The 18,305-nt window shown below is 32.0% G+C and overlaps 2 protein-coding genes across 2 annotated transcripts; one reads left to right on the plus strand and one right to left on the minus strand.

Moving 5' to 3' along the window:
* Positions 1-899: 899 nt before the first annotated feature.
* Positions 900-12,472, plus strand: LOC25497347 (uncharacterized). The gene is made up of 7 exons (XM_013597368.3): positions 900-1,221; positions 2,356-2,454; positions 3,109-3,448; positions 4,343-4,477; positions 4,943-5,028; positions 11,900-12,005; positions 12,215-12,472. The coding sequence occupies exons 1-7, from the start codon at positions 1,001-1,003 to the stop codon at positions 12,290-12,292; spliced, it is 1,065 nt and encodes a 354-aa protein (XP_013452822.1). The 5' UTR covers positions 900-1,000; the 3' UTR covers positions 12,293-12,472.
* Positions 12,473-12,532: 60 nt separating this feature from the next.
* LOC25497348 (NAC domain-containing protein 86) lies at positions 12,533-17,633 on the minus strand. Its single transcript, XM_013597369.3, has 3 exons — positions 17,455-17,633; positions 16,630-16,907; positions 12,533-13,224 (listed from the first exon to the last, which is right to left on the minus strand). Exons 1-3 carry the CDS (start codon positions 17,609-17,611, stop codon positions 12,940-12,942), a joined length of 720 nt encoding a protein of 239 aa, XP_013452823.1. The 5' UTR covers positions 17,612-17,633; the 3' UTR covers positions 12,533-12,939.
* Positions 17,634-18,305: the final 672 nt, after the last annotated feature.

The raw sequence follows: 18,305 nt of genomic DNA on the forward strand, positions 1-18,305 counted from the left end.
CGTAGGCAACCTCATTGATTTATCTCTTGGTAAACTCAACCCTTGGAGTTTGCAAAATGTGACATAAATTCTACAACAATCTTGAAGGATAGCTCATAAACTCAATAAATCATCTCCCTTGCCTTGAAACTTGGACACCTTATTATTCTCATAGTCTAGTTCAAAATCTACATTTGAAAGATGCATGTCTCATGCATATCTCGAACCCATTGCATAGCAGTCGTATTATGACTCAATTTAGTTGGTATCATTGTATCAGTTGTATTATGACACACTTTGTTGTTCCTTTGTTGCTTATGTGTAACACTTGGGTGACATAGAATTGGTGACATTGGTCAACCACAATGTTATGAGTAGTTTTTTTTTCTTTTCTCTTTCACAAGGATTGTAACATTGTGGTTGACCAATGTCACGAATTCTATGTCACCCAAGTGCTACCCCTCCAAAACATAATCAAAATTTGTTGTATGTTTACGTAGGAGGGCGTGTAAAATTGAAGAAACATTGTCGAGAACGATAGTTTGCTCTTGTGGTAAATGTGCATAGAGTAGTGATATATGTACATCCATTTGGTACAACTTTGTTGACAACTTTAATTTGTTCTCTTCTCATTGGTCCAAAATAATACAGAGAGAAAAAGGAAGAGAGAGAATAAGAATATAATGTAAGTATGAGAGAGAAAATTGTCAAAAAATTGTAATAAAATAGTTATACAAATATCATTTCTCATATGCATAACGTAATAAAGTTCATAAATTGGAGGTGCTTGTGACCAATTGTTAGGTGTCCAAAGATTAATTTTGCAAAGTATAGTTAAAGGCCCAAATCATAACAGTCCAAAGTTCAACGTAGGGGGAGCTTAAAAGTGTAATTACAAGTTTTGTTTTAAAAAACGTAATTAGAGAGAACTAAACCTAAATTATCTCTTTTAAATTTCAAAACAAACTGCAAAAAATACATCAAGAACAGCATTCGGTGTGCGCGGTGCGGTGTGTCGTACATGGTTGATGTCACAAACAATGTTGTTGACACAACACAAACACAAACCAAAGTACAGTTCCCCGACAACAACACAAACATGAAGAAGGGTTCAGCTGCTATACTCTATCATTACCCTTGTCCTGATGGAGTTTTTGCCGCTCTTGCCGCACACCTTTACTTCAAAGCCACTTCCTTACTCTCTCCTCTTTTCTTTCCCAACACTGTCTATTCTCCTCTCAGGTACCTTGCCTTCTTACCCTGTTCATTTTTCACTCCTTTATCTGTAATAGTCTATTAAGCACCGACACAGACATGGATGCATGATACAACACCGATACCTCCACACAAGTGACAATTTAAAAAATAATAATTGAATGTAATGTGGTGTCCGTGTGTCTGTTAGAGTGTTACCAGCTATGAAGCACGGACACCGGATACAAAACAGACACGGACTCACCGATACCAGTGATAATCTGAGATAACCACGTAATTTAGTGTAATTATATTTGTCCATGTTAGAAGGACATGTGTCTAACATGGGACACGACACATGTCCAACACCGACGACACATGTCCGACACCGAGACAAAACACGTGTCCTACACGGGACACGCCTAATCCGATGAGTGTCCTTGCTCCATAGATTACCAAACATGACTTCGATACTACTAGAGATGTAAAATTTAATTACTCCCTCCGTTCCAACATATAAGCAAATTGGACCACATACATCATTAATGGAATGAACCTAAAAAGTAAAATTTGCTTATATTTTGGAACGGAGGGAGTACATATTAATTAGGAGTTAATTGGTCTAATTGTCTTACATATTAGTTAGGAGTTAGTTCTATAAAAAATTGTAATATGGTATCATAGCTAGTTATGATCAAGAAACATGTGGGTTATGGTCCCACCACGACCCCTCACACCTTGAATTGGTCTTCTGGAGTGTGACTCGATAACAGGTGGCTCAATGAATCTTTGATAATACAAAAGGGAATCATGCCAGATATGCTATGTATTAGAATTTGTGGTTGGTCCTAATACAATCCCACAATGCGGGACTCTTTAACACCCCTCTTGTCCAACATCATTGGGCTTGATGCGTGAATATAAATGGTGGGTAGCCCGATAGCGGAAACCTAATAGCAGGTGGTTCAGCAGATATTGGATAGACTCTGATATCAACTTAGACTTTGTCGTTGGACCAAAAACAACCTCACAAAACCAATTTGTGAAGTGAGGACTGCCCCCACTTATAAACACTTATTCAGGTCATATCACTTTTTGTGTGGGACACTTTAATGATAATAGTCCTTGTTTTTTGACTTTTTGTTTAATTATTAAAAATGTTGTTTTGCTTACCCTTTTCAGAGCTGAAGACCTTCCATTGAATGAAATTGATGATCTTTATCTTCTTGATTTTGTTGGGCCACCTGGATTTGTTCAGGAAATCTCCACCAAAGTTCCAAGGTACTACTTTCTTTTCCATGCTGCATAGGTTTTTCTTTTTGTTTCCATGTAATTTTATTTTGATTTTAGTCCTTGAATGAATTATAGAAAATTTCACCTTTGGTCTTTTTTATTTGTTCTGGTCCTTGTAACAGTATTTTTTATGTTCAAACGAGTCCTTATCAGAGTTTTAAATAGCGATTGTACTGTAGTAACAGTTGCAGTTGCGGAGAATTACGCTCAAATGTGCTGATGCTGCCTCAATGGCGGCTGCATTGTGGTTTCAGCAACATAAAAAACTATTATTTCGCAGCTCGATCGTGGTCGCGAGCCCCTATTTTAAACTCTGGTTTTTATGTGGTTTATAATTCAGGGACTAAAATCAATATGGTTCACATAGTATTTGTAAGCAACCCGAACAAATGTTACCGAGGCCTAAAACAAAAACCAGAAGGGTCAAAATCCAAATTTCCCATCTTTCATGACCAAAAGCAGACAATTTTTGATGGAAACTAGAAGAAAAAACTGATATATTTGTTTGGACGTAAGAGATTTTTAAAATAGTCTTTTGTTGCTGTGATGGTTTAAGAATTAAAGTTAAAATAAAAGATGATTTAAGAATTGAAGTATCTTTGTTTGCATCAACTGAGTGAGGTTTTTTTGTTGTGTTTCTAGAGTGATTATTTTGGACCATCACAAAACTGCCTTTGAGAGCCTTTGTCGTGATGATCCTTCACTTGGCGAGAATGTATTTAAGGTTATTGATATGGAGAGGAGTGGAGCTACTATTGCTTTTGATTACTTCAAAGAAAAGCTACTGAATCCTGATGTTGGTGTTGTGGTGAACCAACCTTCGGTGCTTGGTGAATACGAGCGTGCGAGGCAACTTTATCATTACATCGAAGATGTGGATCTTTGGAGGTGGAGACTTCCGAATAGCAAAGCTTTTAGCAGTGGTTTGAAGGATATGAAGATTGAGTTTGATGCTCAGATAAACCCTTCCTTGTTTGACCAGGTAACTTGACATCGCTTCTGCCTTGCTTTGCTTATATATTCGTGTAAATAACGCATATTTGTAATATTTGTATTAGGCTCATTTATTATAATAATTTATTAAAACAACTGTCAAATTTTGATGATGACATCTCAACATTCTCTATATGCTGAGTTGTTAACTTAAAAAAAATCTTTTTCTTTTATCTCTTGTATGTTTCTCTAAAGCAATTTTGGACCGACTATTTTGCTGTTTCGTGTTTTGCATTCAATGCATTTTTATAATGTTACAAGTCTATCTCAACTCCAAACATAACATTAACTACACTCAATTCCAAACATCTCATGCATTTACTGTTACCTCATTTTTAACCTTCATCAATCCCCTAACCCTCTCTTTTATTCTCAACAAGGCCGTCCCTCCCCATTCTTCCCATCTCCAGTGACATCAACTTCAAAAAAACATTTTACGGTTATATATTCTCTTTGGATCTGCATTTTACATATCTGATTCAATCAAGATTACATATATTCACTCAACTCAATAACGACATTCAATGTGTTTGCACATTTTTGGTTGACAATGATGAAAATGATTTTTCCCTATGAAAACCTCAACCCTTAATTGTTGTTGTTGGAGGACAGGTGCCCTTATTTTCAACTTCTCTTTATTTAATATTTGTATGTTTGATTTGAAATATTTGTTTTGCAACTTTTCTTTGTAAAGTTCTTTACAATGAATATTTTGGAATATCTATGTGGAAAATTAAAAACCAAAAGCCCTGGACAAATTCTTACATGTACTATATTCTAAGGTTCTTGCTTCTGTCATGTTTGGATGCCGTCACTACGTATCCTAATGCACTGTTAGATATACTTAAATTAACTGACATTTTTTTTTTTTAAATTACGGCAGTTGCTTTCGTTGGATTTGGACACTGTCATTAGTCAAGGCATGGTGAGCTTGTCGCATAAGCAAAAATTAATTGATGACTGTCTAAGTGAATCATATGAAATTGCCCTTGGAAACGGTGAACATGGTCGCTGCCTGGTATGACTGATATTTCCTTCTCTACTCCTATGTATGCCTTGTTTTCAGCTGTCGATTGTGGAAAGCAGAAAATAGTGCTTTGTTTAAATTTCACTACACAATAATGCTATGACGTTGCTATAGCCTCTATTTGAAAACATTTTTTCTAAATAGTGTATCATGAAATAATAGCGATTTGTTCAAATTCCGCTCTGCTATAGCAGCTATTTTTTAACACTGCTTGCTTTTGTTATCCCGTTATCATGAACATCCGTCTGCTATTTATTTCATCTTAGTTCTCCATCAGTGCGTAGTTTTTAATACATCATTGGTATGCTTGTGCACCCGTCCCTCATTTCTTAGATGCAATATCCGGATTATCTTATGCAAGATCAAGTTTTTGTTGTGGTTTTTAAACCTTTTTCTTAATTAGAAGGAACTATATAAACACAACATCTCATTGCTTTCAACTTTTTGTGCTTGTAGGCTGTTAATGCAGATGTTGCTCTCTCAGAGTTAAGGAGTGAACTAGGACATCAATTAGCTACTAAAAGCCAGAATATGAAATTGAGGTTTGTTTATTTTATTTTCTTATTCAAATGGATGCCATTCTCCATTTGAGTAAATTTTTTGTCATATCTAGTGAGAATAACATCTTTATGTGAGATAAAAGTTATCCACTAAAAAAAGGAATAAGTAGTAGTGATTAGATTAAAATATGTGGCTGAGATTTAAATATTTATTTAGCGAGTCATGTGACATATTCTTTCACGCACATGTTTTCCTCTTGACAATCGACTCCCTTACCTCCTTCACCTTCACGACCACAACCTTCCACCAGTTCCGGCCGCCATCACACACCTCACGAGTCCTCTCATCTATCTCATACCATCTCTCTTTGTGTCCTATGTGTCGTGAATCTCCATTTCGCCCAGAAACCCCCGTGTTGTGGATCTCCCTTTTGTCGACGTTCCAAATGGTCCCATCCACTTCTTCTTTCGTTATTCACATAACAGGTATTGCTTCATCTAATTTTTATTGATATATCTACACTTTGTGTTTCTTCTTTTGATTTTATTTTATTTCTTCATCACACGGGCACTACTAATTTTGATTATTTTTCAATTGCAAACAATACTTACTAAATTTTAATTTTTTAATTGCTAACTTGTTTATTTATTGATTCTTTTTTGTGTTATTTTTAGTTTTATTTTTATGGAGATACGTGATAATGAAGTTGATATCGCTCACCGTCAAAAGACTTCAATGATCTAGCAAAAACGTTGGAGGAATGAATTCTTATGTGCGAAGATGAATTCAAACATGTAAGTGACAAGATATTTGGTACTTTAATAGAAATATTATGCACATGATGTTGGTTTTGGTGCACATAGTTGGATTGAAACTAAAGATATAAAATGGTGTCAAATGAAAGTATTTTATTTGCTCAAAAGAGGGATTTAAAGTGGAATAAAAGATAGTTTGCCTAAAAGTAGAAAAAGAAATTTGACATGAGAGGGATGTAATGTAAGGATTGTTTTCAAAAGAAGCATTGGGGGTAAACATGAAGTCTTAAAAAAATTTATGAAGTTCATTCACATACACTTGTCACACCTAGGAAGAAACAATTGTTAAGATCGACAAGGAGTGTAAACATTGTTAATATGAATTTATTATTTCCTTACAATAGAACTAATGCGAGGACATCAAAAGTTTATCAATTACTAAAGGAGCGAGTTGAGAGTTATGACCATATAGGATGCACACATAGAGATTTTCAAAATTATTCAAGGGATTAAAAAGAACTGGTTAAAGACTCTAATGCATATATGTTTATTGATAATTTTAGAAGATAACATGAAATGAATCATTCATTTTTCTATTATTATTAGTCTAATGATGATGGGAAAATGAAATATGTATTTTGAGTTGATGACATTTGTCGGAAAATTACTCTTTGTTTGGAGATATGATTTCATTTGACACAATAAAAAATACAAAGAAGTATTCCATGTCACCATTCACTGGCGTAAATCATCATTGTCAAAGCATAACCTTCAGAGCGAACATTTTTAACACATGAATATTGAATCATTTGTGTGGTTGTTTGAGACATTTTTGAAAGCAATGAAAGGACATGTGCATGTTGTGATAATAACATATTAAGACCCGACTATGACATTGCAATGAATGAAGTTTTTAATGGGTCTTCTCATAGATTTTGGATGTGACACTTTCTAAAAAAACTTTCAAAAAAAGTGGGGGGTTTCTTAAATTTGAATATGAATTTTAATAATCGTTTCAAGTCATGTTCTTGGAAATCTAAGTACTTAGAAAAATTAAAATTAAATTAGAATGATATTAAAAATGATTTCAAGTTGGAAGAAAATGAATGACTTTCTAAAATATATGATCTTTGAAGCATGTGGATACCTACTTAGTTTAAAGATATATTTATGGTTAGAATTTTGAGAACAACCTCTAAATGTGAGAGTGGAAATTCATTTTTTGGTAGCTACTTTAATAAGAAACTTACTAAGGGAATTTTGGATGCGATTCGATTCTTCTTTAAAAGCACAGAGGCACAAAGAAGTTTTTATAGATAATGATACACTTAATTATATTTAAGAATTTAAGATGCATATGAATTTAGAGAAGCACAATAGATAAGTTTATACTAATGATTTTTTATTTTTTTTTACATATATGAGGTAGTTGTGGAGTGCATGTGTAGATTGTGGAATTGAAGTACCAAAAGAGGAATGTGATAATTTATTATTTTAAATACTTAATAATTTTGTGGTCAATGACACCAAAGTGAGAAAATATAGAGAAGTTGTTTATCACTACATTTTGCACGTGTCTTGAGAGTCAAATGTTTTACATGAACAATGTGCAATGCCGTAAGAAAGACGATAAACATCAATATATTTGCTCACTTTGGTGTCATTTACTACAACATTATCAAATATAGAAAATAATAAATTTTCACTTTCCTCTTTCGTTCTTAATCCCACAATCTACACATGCACTCCACAACTCCCTCCAAAATATTTAAAAAAGTAAAAAAGTATGTGAGTGTAAACCTCTTTACCTTGCTTCTTTAAATCCATGTGCATCTTCAATTTTGGAATAGAAGGAAGTGCATCATTATCTACAAAAAGTTGTTTGTGCATATGTGATTCTAAAGCATAATCAAATTGCATCCAATATTCCACTAAAGTAAGATTCTTATTCAAGTAGTTAGCAAAGAATGAATTTTCACTCTCAAATCTTGAAGTTGTTCTCAAAATTCCATCCATAAATATATCATTGAAATAAGTTGGTATCTAAATGCTTCTAAATATCATACATTTTAGAAAGTTCCAAACAAATAATATTATTCCATTTTAATTCTAATTCTTCCTAGTACTCTAAGTTCCGAACAAATTATTTGAGATGGTGATTCATATTCAAATTTAAGGAACCACTCCCCTTATTCAAATTTATAATGTGTCACATGCAAAATCTATGATAATACCCATTACAAACCTCATCCACTTCAATCGTTATTGTTGGGTTTTGGTATGTTACTATCACCACATGTTTATGTCCTCCCATTGCTTTCAAATATGTCTTAAACAACCACATAAATGACTCATACTATTCATCTGCATAAAATGTTATGTCAGTGAATGGTGTCAGAGAATACTTATTTGTACCGTATGTTGTGTCAAATGAAATCACATCTCCAAACAAAGAGTAATTATCCGACAAATGCAATAAATCCAAAATACATATTTAAGTTTCCCTTCACTATCAAACTCATAATCATAGAAAAATGAATGTTTCATCTTATGTTTTCTTCTAAACTTATCAATAAGCATATTTACATCAGAGTCTTTGATCAATTTTTTTAAATACATTGAATAATTTTGAAAATCTCTTTGTGTGCATCATATATCGTCATAACTCCCAACTCGCTCATTCACTAATTGATAAGCTTTTGAAGTCTCCACATTAGCTCTACTGCGAGAAAACAATAAATTCTAATGAGCACTGTTTTCATTCCTTGCCGATCTTGACATTGTTTCCTTCTAGGTGTGACAAGTGTATGTGAATGGCCTTCATAAAATTTTGAGACGTCATATTTACTCTCAATAATTCTTCTGAAAACAATCTTTGCATTGCATCTCTGATCCCTCTCGTGTTAGTTTTCTTTTTCTACCTTAGGCAAACTATTTTCACTAATTTGCAATTGAGACAAGACTATCTTTTTTCCCCCCGCTTTAAAACTCTATTTTGAGCAAAGAAAATACTTTCATTTGACACTATTATCTTTTGTTTTAGTTGAACTACACACATTAAAACCAACAATATGTGCATAATTTTTATAAAAATTTCCTCCTATTAAAGTATCAATGCCTTGCCAATCACAAGTGTGAGTTCATCATCACATGTAAGAATCCATTCTTTCGAGAAGTTTTGTCGATCATTGAAGTCTTTTGATGGTGAAGCTAAACCAATTTCATTATTATTTATCTCCATAAAAATATTCCTAAAATCTAGTAAGTACTTTTTGCAATAAAAAAATTTATATTGTAAAATTAGTAGCAACATGTGAAGAGAAATCAAGTAAACGAAGAAACAAAAAAGCTGATTTATCAATAAAATGTAGATGAAACAATACATGTTCTTTGAATGTCTCATGAAAGAAGAAGTGGACGAGACCCTATGTCATGTCATGTCGGCGAATGGGATATTCACGACAAGAGGGGTTGAAGGCGGACGAAAGATTCACATCGATAGGGACGCAGAGGGAAATGTTGTGAGAAAGATGACAGGGCTCGTGAGTGATGGTGGAAGGTTCGGGGTCGAGAACGTGAAGGAGGTTTGGGAGTCGATGGGTCAAGAAGAAGATGAGTGAGAAGAAAACATGTGCGTGAAAGTATATAAGTTCAGGACTCACTTAATCAACCTTTTAATTTTATTCACACATTTTAATCTTATGACTCTAATTATTCTTTTTATTCTCACATAAAAATGTCATCCTCACTAGCTATGTGCCATAGATGTATATCCTAGTTGTATTATTGAGGTGCTACACTTTCCCTGCATGTCCCATTTTAAGTAATTGTAACAATTTGGATTTGACAGCTGTAGTTGGTTGAAATATTTACTATGATTATCAGTTAGAGAAGGAACAAGTAATAGGATGAAAATAATAGCACAAGGTCTTTTTTTTTTGTTGGAGTGGTATTAGGGAGGGAGTGTTGTGATCTATGAAGCAACACCTGACATGACACTACTAATGTAAACAACATACGACACTAATCCTGAAACATATTTTTATATACTATCATTAAATAAAATAAGAATGTAATAAAAGATCTAAATTGAGCAATTTTCTTAAAAAAGAATAAAAAACATGATATGATAGTCTTTCATCTTCATTCATCCATGCTACTGAAAAGCTAGAAATGATGTAGTCAAATTCAATTTCTTTAACCCCCGTATTGGTCATCATTGCTCAGTCACATCTTAAACTTTCGTAGATGTGTCTGAGATGTGTCCAAGGAGTGTTTACGGTGTGTCAAAGCAAAGAAAAAATGATATTGTTTGGGACACTTGTCTGAATTGTTGGACACGTGTCGACGGAGTGTCAAACACAACGAATGTTGGAGATAGAGACATGCCTAATACAAGAGGCTATGATCTCTCTCGAACACACGAGGGGGCATGTATTCGTGTGTTATGATCTTTGTTCCTGAATCACTTGGGCACAAGTGAAGAAGAGATAGAGGTTATTAGCAAAATTTTCCATGTCTTTCCAATACAATGATCCAGTTCTATCAACCTAAAGCTCCCAATCTGGGAGCTGTTGTTAAATCCGAAATTGAGATATCAACATTCAGAGGATAGAATATTTACTGGTGAGTACTGACTAACCAAACTGATACATTAGAACATTTTATTTACAGAAGTTAATAGAGGTTAGTGGTGCTTTGAGAGGATGAAAAGGAGCTAGAGTTGTTATTGTGTGACTAAGATGTCATAGGCTAGAGTAATGGAATCAGTCTTTTGCAAATGCAAGGTAAAGCTACCAATAATAAATCAACAATGGATCTCACTCTTCCCTGGACCTGGACATGGTAAGAGTTTCATAGTACCGGGTTGCTCTTCTATGGGTGATTTCAGAGGACACACTCTCATTTGGGTCCTAAGTGGGGTGGCGCAAATAGAACGTGACATAGGGCCGATCAAACTATCCTAATCTGAGTGCAAGTTAGCAGGCTGAAATTGTCAAAGTGCTGATTTACAAATTTGCTGGTGAAATTTTGAGAGAAAATCTTGGATCAGAGAGAGAGAGAGAGGAAGAGAGGTGGGTCATAGTTTTCCTTAAATTGTGGATCGGACAACATCTTGTTTGTTTTTTAATAGGGATTTGAATTTCAAAATAGAGAATTAACTGCAAATTTGTGCTGCCACGTGTATAGCTTAAAACGGCAAAAAGAGTGTACAATTCAGAGCTGATGTTTAATAGGTGTGTTGCTTGAAGAAATGATACTTGTCAAAAGCTATAAAAAATGGGATCTATAGTAGTCTGATATTATGATTCCCTAAACACAAACTCTCACGCATACCATCTCTCAATTCATAGAAACACCTCATCTTAGTAAAAGTCTAAAGAATATCAACCATTTTGAAAGTGTCACAAACCACTTCTCTGCACCATAATAAAATTCTTGTAAGCGTAAAGAAATTTGAAGCGTTCATTTCTACAATTCGATCGTAGAATCTCTTAAAACACTAGCGTCGAAAGGAAATCATCTAAAGGTAAGGGCTCTATGTCTGACCATGATTTCGATGAAAAAAAAATAATAGGTTATGAAATTGAATATTAATATGCATCTTGAATTCAATGGATGATTGAAAAGGTTTATTATGTTTTTTCAATCATCCATTGAATTCAAGATGCATATTAATATTCAATCTCATAACCTATTATTTTTTCATTTAAATCATGGTCAAGACATAGAGCCCTTACCTTTAAATGGTTTCCTTTCGGCGCTGGTGTTTTATGAGATTCTACAATTCAATTTCACGAACGAGGGATTCAAATTTCTTTAGGCTTACAAGAATTTGTTTATGGTGCAGAGAAGTTGTTTTGTGACACTTTCAAAATGATGAATATTCTTTAGACTTGCACTACGATGAGGTGTTTGTATGAAGGCGTCTATAGGGACACTATAATTGTTGGTGTTTGGTAGACTCTACCGCGGAATTTTTGGTGCTTGTGGAACTTAAACATAAATTTTTTTGCCAATATTATTTTTTGAAATTGGTTATTTGAATATATGCAAAAAAAAAGTTGATATATTTCTCTTGAAAAGTTGATATATGCGACCAGTTTTATGTTTTTTCATCAATAATACCTTTTTATGGACTTATTTCTACTTTTAGGGGTATTGGAGCTGTTGTATACAATGTTCCAGAGCTTGAAAATGACCAGAAGCTAAAAATAAGTCTAAGGAGTGTAGACAATGAAGATACAACTCCTATCTCTCAGGTTCCTTCATCAATTTGCTTATGCATATCATACTTAACTTATGTTAACATGTGATATATTACTTGCAATCTATGAAGCACGAACTCCAACACAAACACCTGACGCGACACGCGTTGTTTGTGTCGGAGGCACACCTAACCACAGAGGTATCCGTGCTTCATACTTTCAATTGGACTTATATCTAACTTCTTTTGAGAATCTTCTATTAGGCATTTGGAGGTGGTGGACATCGAAACGCGAGCTCGTTCATGTTAAAGTCCGAAGATTTTGAGCAATGGAAGGTGTGATCTGATGTTAAATTTCTCTTGACATGGAGATATCAAAGAGTTTACACTTGAATCTTGAACTTTTACTTTATTAAGCCATGTTATTGTTTTGGTAGTTCTTTGTAACTGTATTATACAATTTTTTTGTACTATTTTTTGTAGGTTCTGTTTTCAATAAAAATTAAATCATTTTACAGTAAATTAAATATAGTTTGAATGCTTCTAGGAGTAATATTTGCAATAATGAAACGACAAAATACATTGCCAAATTGGTATACCCGTTGTTATATATAATTCCATTCTCCAAGAGAAATACAATGAGAATAACACTTGTGTGATTTATCATTATTCCACAAGTAACACCAATAAACCTCTGAGATAGAGGTTTAGTACAAAAATGCATATATAAAAACCAATGCCTTATAATATGACCCCTAAACAAGTCCACCAACCAAACCAAACCAAACCATTATCACCAATTTATAAGTATAATAATTAAAAAAAAACAAAAAGTTAAATCTGTTACTAATTAACAGTTATGGTAAAAGTGTATTAATATTTAATTTTGTGATTAAATGTGTATATGTATTTAATTATATAATTATATATTCCAGCTTTCAAGTTATTCATTCACCACCAATCTTGATTTTGATCAAGTCTTCAAAATATTAATTTGTAAATGTAACATGTGAAATTTCTTCACCACCAACCATTGGTGTATTAGAAGAATACCATGCATCTTCTGTAATGAATTGCATCCAAGAATCATCTTTGTCTTCCTCTTCTAAGCATGAAGATGATGTTCCTAGTATTTCTGGAGACATCATTTCACACTCATTATTGATTATGGTTTGAGAACATTCAATTTGTAACATGCTACATTGTCCTTGTTGCTCTTCCACATCAGAACAGATTCCGTTTTTCTTGAACACACGACACAATGCATACGTATCCTGCAATGCAATCACGCTCGTTAAAAGTCTGCTTGGATTGAATTATTTGAGTTTATCTAAGAGAGTGAGATTGTCGGTTTATGACATGTCTATAAGCCATTTTTAGCTTATTTCCATAAGCTTTTAAAGATAATTTACAAAAACAGCTTATAGCTTATATATCAAAACAATTTGACTTTTATTTTATCTTTTATCATAAAAATAATTTATATATAAACACTTATATGATAAGTGTTTATACTATAAATATTAATTAAGTTGTTTATCTAGAGTCTAAGTAGTGCTAAAGTATAAGATTTTTCAAGTCAAAATCATATTACTGTGTAGTCAACAATTGAGGCCTAAAATGATCTACAAAATGTGTTAAAACCATATAGGATAATCTCTGAACAAGTATGTGGCGTAAAGATTCAAAGGGGGCTATGTTTCTTGTTCAAGAGTATTAATAGGGATTGTTTCAAAAAAAAAAAAGAGTATTAATAGGGATACTTCTATATTTGTAATCAAGTGGAAACTTTAAGATACATTTTTAGGTTACTTAGAGGGTTGAATATATTTGTATTGTATTTATTATCTTAGAATTTGGATAAAGTCTATCTCAATATTGTAAAACTGATTTGTAAAATGAAGGATATCTAATTGTATGCCGCGTATAGACACTTTTAAGATTATGAATCTGTTTGGATTAACTTATTTGATTTTACCTATTACACAAACACTTGTGAGAGTGTTTGAAATAACTTATGGAACACACTTATGACATGTTTATAAATTGTTTTCAGTTAGTTTCCATAAGCTTTTAAGGATAGTTTATGAAAACAATTTATAATTTATATGAAAATAATTTAACTTTATTTTATCTATTGTTATAAAAATATTAATATATTTTTATACATGACATATATCAATGTGTGACTCTTACCATGTTTACTTCATTATTAAAATCTTATGCCATATAAGTATCTAGCTAAGACCTCATGGATACCCTGGCTTAATCATTTAAAGCATAATTTGGTATGTATTGAACTGTTTCTCTATATCTCTTTATTTCATTTCATTTTTAATTTATGGAGTTTATTATATAGTATCTATTGGTCTATTTTTGTGTTCAAGAATAAAGTGAAAAGTGACCGACACAAAATGAAAGTGATAGATAGGATAGAAGAATTACTGCTTTATGAGGGTGTACAAACCTTCATGGATTATGAGAAGAATCTAATAATTCTAGATCATGAAACATAACAAGGACAAAAATTGACAAAGACCAATATCACTAAAAAAAGGAATTAATTAATTAAAAAAGTGATTTGGACCATAAGTAGGTAGGTATAAGACTTTTGTCTCATTACATTAACAAAAGAAATCATAAGATGCAGTATATAACTTTGTCATATAGAGATATTATAGAAGCACAAGTAAAGAATATGTCAGTTATAAGTTTATAGAATACCTTATAATAAAAAAATATAAAGTAATATGCATAAGAGAAGAGAGAGAAAAAAAAGAAGAAATAAAACTATACTACTAGGAAAAAGTTGAAGCTTTGCATGCACACCATGCAGTTTTCCACGTTCTTTTATGGTCCAAATTAACAATATTTTTTTGATATAGTACATTAAATTCTGTAGTTTCAAGTACTATTTACTGTGTTTCTATACTATGTGACTGTGATTATAACTGAAAAACAAGTATGAAAATTGCTTTTGTTACTATCTTAAGAATCAAACTTCATGCTTTTTCAGATCAAATATATGGTGACAAGTGTGCTTATACACACAAAGAAAAAAGAGTTATGAAAGTAGGTAAAGGCCAAAGGGTTAGGTGGGCACCAAAGACTAGTTTTGAGTACAACAAAAATATTTGCTTTTATGAGAAATGGTAATTTGACATTAAAAACCAAAGGGTTAATGAATAATACAAGGTGTTGCAATTCATTAATCATCCATCGAACGTAATTAACCAGGACTTTGAACAACATTAAACACGATTTTCAAGTATTCAAATACATAATTTTGAGGTTTTAAATATAGATAATATTTATTCAACATAATTTTGAGGTTTTAAATATAGATAATATTTATTCAACATAATTTATGTTCATATATATACCTGAAAACCGTTACATTCAAAATCGTGGTTGATTTTTATTTTGTGAATGATTAATGGATTGAACATCTTGCTATAGTCATTAACCATCTACAAAATTAATCATATATTTGAACACCATCAACCATCTAAATTGTTGTTGAATTTTATTTTTGTTTATTTTTTGGTCAAAGAATTTTGTTGCTTTGTTGTCTTATTTATCCAAGCATAAAATGTGGACATTATTTGTAAAACATCAATTTATTAACTTAGTTTCCTGCATTGACTGCAACCTTGAGTTTTCAAACTGTGTAGATAATATGATAGCTAAAACTCAAATTCTAACTATATCAATCTAGCACTTAATCATGGAAACAATTACAAGTCACACATCTCAGAAAAAACACAAGGCAACTATAATACTAATAATAACTTCAATAAGGACTTTATTAAATTTTTTAATTAACATTTTGATTTTTATGTTTGAAGCTTTTTATTGGACATGTATAATTAAATATGTTCACACAAAAATTGTGACAAAACATAATTTTAAAGCACTTGCATTGCATTGCATAATTGCAAACAAATGCTACCAATGAAACAATTTTTTAGTCTTTTTTTTTTGGTTAAATATGAATTTGGTCCCTATAAATATTCCAACTTTTCGTTTTAGTCCCTCTAAAATTTTCCTTCAACTTTTAGTCCCTCTAAAATTTTCCATCTTCATTTTTGGTCCATCCTTTAAAGTAAACTCATATGTAGAATTCATATTTGTGAATAAAATTTTGCAGAAAAATTCATAATATTATAAGAATCTCTCCCAGAAAAATTTAGAATTTTTTAACAATACATGAATTTAATATGAATTTTTATATTTTTTATGGTTAAAAATTCATATTAAATTTATGTTTTGTTAAAAAATTCTAAATTTTTTTTGGGAAAGATTTTTACAATATTATACACATTTCTGTACAATTTCATTAAAAAAAAATACTAAAATTAACTTAAAAATAGGGACCAAAAGTAGTGATTGAAAATTTTATAGGGACTAAAAGTTGAAGGAAAATTTTAGAGGGACTAAAACGAAAAGTTGATATATTTATAGGGACCAAAAACATATTTAATCCTTTTTTTTTTTTATTATCATTTTTCTTTGCAAAACTATGAGCATTATCAGCATCACACACACATCACACCAAAATGGATCGTCTGCAACAAGTTTTACGGTGCAACGTAGTAGGAGAAATATCTCTACTGCACCGTAAAGTTGATTGTAGAGGATCTAAGTTACGAAAAAGTATGCATATAAGTTGTATATACCTGTAATCCAGTGTTGTCCTCACACTCTTTATCATCAAGGCGATACTCATGCATAACCCAATCAGTTCGAATTCCTTGAGGAGCTCTTCCTCTATAGTAAACCAATGTCTTCTTCATACCAATAGGTCTGTTTTGGCATGAAACTTTTCTGTCTTTACCAGTAGATTTCCAGTATCCTGCTCTTGTTGCTCTATTTGTTCTAAATCCATTAGGGTATTTTCGGTCCCGCGGTCCGAAAAAGTACCACTCTGGATCTCTACTTGGCAAAAATGATTTCTCTATACATTACCAAAAAAATGTTTCCATCAGAATAAATTAATTTAAGAACTTAGCCTAATGGAAAATACATATATACACATATAAATATAAGTGAAGAATAATGTAAAATAAAAGAGTTACAAATCAAAATAGTTAAAGAAAATCTCTATAATGAAGAACATAAATTATCATATTACTTAGAGAGTAGTTATATCGAAACTTAGGTGCAAATTTTGAAGTAGTTTTTTCATAAAGATTTCTATCCTGTTGTGATTCTTAGCGTCGTTCTAAATTGCGGCTTGCAACCACAATCGCGGCCGCAATCTAAAGGTTTTAGAGGTCTCCTCAAGGGAAGTGCAACCACAATCGCGGTTGTATCGATCACACATTTTCCTGCAAATTTTAGCAATATCGCGGTTGCACATTTTCTTGCACATGATATTGAAAAATGAAAATTAAATTGCTTGAAAGTAAAAAAAAAATATGAATGTGCAATCCAAATACTAATTTCCATTAGGGCAAATTTGATAAATGAAATGAAAAATAACATAAATAAAGAATATGGACCTGCTAATTCCCAAGGTTCACATTTGTAAAGATCAACTTCAGGAATAATATCAAGTTCAATTTCTTGACCATTGATTTTCCTCTTTAGATAATAATTGACAAGTTCTTCATCAGTTGGATGAAACCTGAAACCTGGTGGTAATCCAACTGGTGACATAGTTTTCTTTCTATTCTTCTAGTTTTTGTAAAAGTGTTTTCACTCATCACAACCATCATTGCTTATAAATACACACAAAAAAGAACCAAAGTTCCTTATCTTTGAGTTTTTTATTTCTCTCTCTCTTTCCTTCTTTTTCTTTAACAGAATTATAGATTCTGACATAACGTTTGATACAAGCCTTTCCCTATCAATAATGATACTGCTTTCTATCTATATATAATATTAATGGCCTTTAATATGGTCATGATTTATCGAGCATGGACACTCCTCAAATTAAGTGTATCCCAATGTCGGACACCTATACCGACATCTATGATTACACTAAATCATATCATTTTCTTAACACTTACAATAGAGATTGTTATTTCAAAATTTATGAAGTCATTTGATGAACACTTACAATTTATATGACTAAAATATCTATTTTCTTAATACTTCGATGGAGATTGTTATTTCAAAATTTATCAAGTCATTTGATGAACACTTACAATTTATATGACTAAAATATCTATTTACTTAATATTAAGTTTTGATTAACCTGCTATACTAAGTTAACCTCAAGGGTCCACCATTGAACTTTTTTCTAATATATGTACACATATTAGAAGCACCCCTTTATGTATTTCCAAGTGAAGTATATAAATGCTTCTTATAGTCATTTGCTTTTTCCTTATTATTTTATTTTCATGTC

This window comes from Medicago truncatula, chromosome 6 (genome assembly GCF_003473485.1).
Source record: "Medicago truncatula cultivar Jemalong A17 chromosome 6, MtrunA17r5.0-ANR, whole genome shotgun sequence".
NCBI classification, from domain to species: domain Eukaryota; kingdom Viridiplantae; phylum Streptophyta; class Magnoliopsida; order Fabales; family Fabaceae; genus Medicago; species Medicago truncatula.

Bases quoted from the DNA above. Each gene is read 5' to 3' on its own strand.
- LOC25497348 (XM_013597369.3), bottom strand. From the start codon at position 17,611: ATGTCACCAGTTGGATTACCACCAGGTTTCAGGTTTCATCCAACTGAT. The intron at 16,908-17,454 runs GTCCATATTCTT...GGTAATGTATAG, and splicing joins TGAACCTTGGGAATTAGCAG to AGAAATCATTTTTGCCAAGT. The intron at 13,225-16,629 runs GTATATACAACT...ATTGCATTGCAG, and splicing joins AGGACAACACTGGATTACAG to GATACGTATGCATTGTGTCG.
- LOC25497347 (XM_013597368.3), top strand. From the start codon at position 1,001: ATGGTTGATGTCACAAACAATGTTGTTGACACAACACAAACACAAACC. The intron at 5,029-11,899 runs GTTTGTTTATTT...TTCTACTTTTAG, and splicing joins AGCCAGAATATGAAATTGAG to GGGTATTGGAGCTGTTGTAT. The intron at 12,006-12,214 runs GTTCCTTCATCA...ATCTTCTATTAG, and splicing joins ATACAACTCCTATCTCTCAG to GCATTTGGAGGTGGTGGACA.